This window comes from Gavialis gangeticus, unplaced genomic scaffold (assembly GCF_001723915.1).
Source record: "Gavialis gangeticus isolate Ggan-Ray unplaced genomic scaffold, GavGan_comp1, whole genome shotgun sequence".
Classification (NCBI taxonomy): Eukaryota; Metazoa; Chordata; order Crocodylia; family Gavialidae; genus Gavialis; species Gavialis gangeticus.
Window position 1 is genome coordinate 143,636,806 of NW_017729024.1, and position 2,279 is coordinate 143,639,084.

Sequence of the window (2,279 nt, forward strand, 5' to 3'; positions counted from 1 at the left end):
TTTAACCCCAAGCACAGGGCTAGTTTGCAAATACCTACCCTACCTAAATGCTGCGAATGAACTTCACTTACCTTCCTTTACTGTTTCAGGGCAGTAGTTACTCTTACCCCATAAGTCTTTTTGTGCAAAATGAAAAGCAGATGGTTGCAATTCAGAGGAACAAGAAAAAGCATCTTAATGTAGCCCACAGTATTGTAATGGCTACAGCTGAGTAGGAGCATGGAAACCTACCTAGAAGCCAGTGAGACGACATTTTACCAAACTATGCTCCTATCAGGAGAGGTGGGTGGGTTATGCTATCTTTAAATTTGGCTGGAGCTCATCACATGTAAGTTGTTCCTACAGCAGCAACATATATGAAAGTCATTTCCCCTAGCAGTGACTGACCTGATAATACCAATGGCTGATGAATTGATTGCAGCTCTGATTATAGACAATGGCTCAGGTATGTGCAAGGCTGGTTTTGCTGGAGATGATATTCCCCGTGCTGTATTTCCCTCCATTGTGGGACACCCCAGGCACCAAGGTGTTTTGGTGGGGGTGGGCCAGAAAGATAGCTATGTTGGAAATGAAGCCCAGAGCAAACAGGGTATTCTTACCCTGAACTACCCCATTGAGCATGGTATCATCACTAACTGGGATGACATGGAAAAGATTTGGCACCACACCTTCTACAACGAGCTGCGGGTGGCTCCTGAGGAGCACCCAGTGTTGCTCAGTGAAGCCCCCCTCAACCCTAAAGCCAACCGAGAGATGATGACTCAGCTCATGTTTGAGACCTTCAGTGTGCCAGCCACATATGTTGCCATTCAAGCTGTGTTATCCCTTTATGCTTCTGGCCGTACTACAGGCACTGTGATAGACTCTGGAGATGGGGTTACCCATACAGTACCCATCTTTGAGGGCTATGCCATGCCCCATGCTATCCTTCGGATGAACCTTGCTGGCCGGGATTTAACTGACTATCTCATGAAAATCCTGACTGAGAGGGGCTACAGCTTCATCACTACAGCTGAGCAAGAGATTGTGCGTGATATCAAGGAGAAGTTGTGCTATGTTGCCCTGGACTTTAACCAGGAAATGTCCACCACTGCTGTCTCCACTTCACTGGAAAAAAGCTATGAACTACCTGATGGACAAGTGATTACCCTAGGCAATGAGCGGTTCAGATGCCCTGAGGCCCTCTTCCAGCCATCTTTCCTGGGTGTAGAGTCCTGTGGAATCCATGAGACCAACTTCAACTCTGTTATGAAGTGTGATGCGGACATCCAAAAAGACTTGTATGCCAACACTGTGTTGTCTGGAGGCACCACCATGTACCCAGGCATTATTGACCGGATGTACAGGGAGATTGTTACCTTGGCACCAAGAACCATGACAATCAAGATCATTGCCCCTCCAGAACGTAAATATTCTGTCTGGGTTGGTGGCTCTACCCTGGCCTCTCTTTCCACTTTCCAACAGATGTGGATTAGCAAACTGGAGTATGATGAATCTGGGCCATGTGTTGTTCACCGCAAGTGCTTCTAGTGGGACTTTCCAGCAGATTATTGCTGGAAAATGAATCTACTGCATAACCGTTTAATACTTCCTTGATGGAGACAGTAGGAGACCTGTAGCCAGACTCCTTACCTTTCCTATTGTGTAGTGACTGTGTTCCCACACCAGAGACAAGGAAGAATCTCCTTTGACAAGATTAGATGGATGATGACGAGAACTCTGTAATTCAAAGTGTCCAGTCCTGGGTGAAAAGTAATACCTACTGAGTACGACAAGTAAAATAAGCCTTGGTCACCTAGCATGCTAATTGCTCTCACTTTGTACTGGAACATTGGCTTTTGAGGTTGACAGATACCTAGTATCTTGCTTATCTGAAGCTGATGCCATAGACTTCATGAAAAATTGGTCATGGACCTGGTAAATTTCCTTCAAGCTGTCTACTGGACGGTGTGAAAGGGAATACTTAAAACTCACTTCCCTTAGTCCCTAAATGCCAATGTAAACTAAGTCTCTAGAAAATTTAATTCCCTTGCGGTCTCTCACTTGTAATAAAAACGCTCAACTCGGCTGCTGAGAAATGTGGGGTTTTTTTAATAAGCATGCTAGCATTTTGGTCAGACTGCAAAGACCAGTTATTCCCCTGTTGCTAGTGTATGTGGAAGCCAATCTCTTTAAGGCTACAAGGTTTGTTTCATCTTGATGAGCTAGTAATATAACAGATCATGAATTTCGTATAGTTTGGGGGGAAGGGTTTGTTTTGTTTTGGGGGGGGGGGGGGG

The 2,279-nt window shown here is 45.4% G+C and overlaps 1 protein-coding gene across 1 annotated transcript; it reads left to right on the plus strand.

Moving 5' to 3' along the window:
• The first annotated feature begins 368 nt into the window (after positions 1 to 368).
• Positions 369 to 1,545, plus strand: ACTBL2 (actin, beta like 2). The gene has a single exon (XM_019517832.1). The coding sequence runs from the start codon at positions 400 to 402 to the stop codon at positions 1,528 to 1,530; it is 1,131 nt and encodes a 376-aa protein (XP_019373377.1). The 5' UTR covers positions 369 to 399; the 3' UTR covers positions 1,531 to 1,545.
• The last annotated feature ends 734 nt before the right edge of the window (positions 1,546 to 2,279 follow it).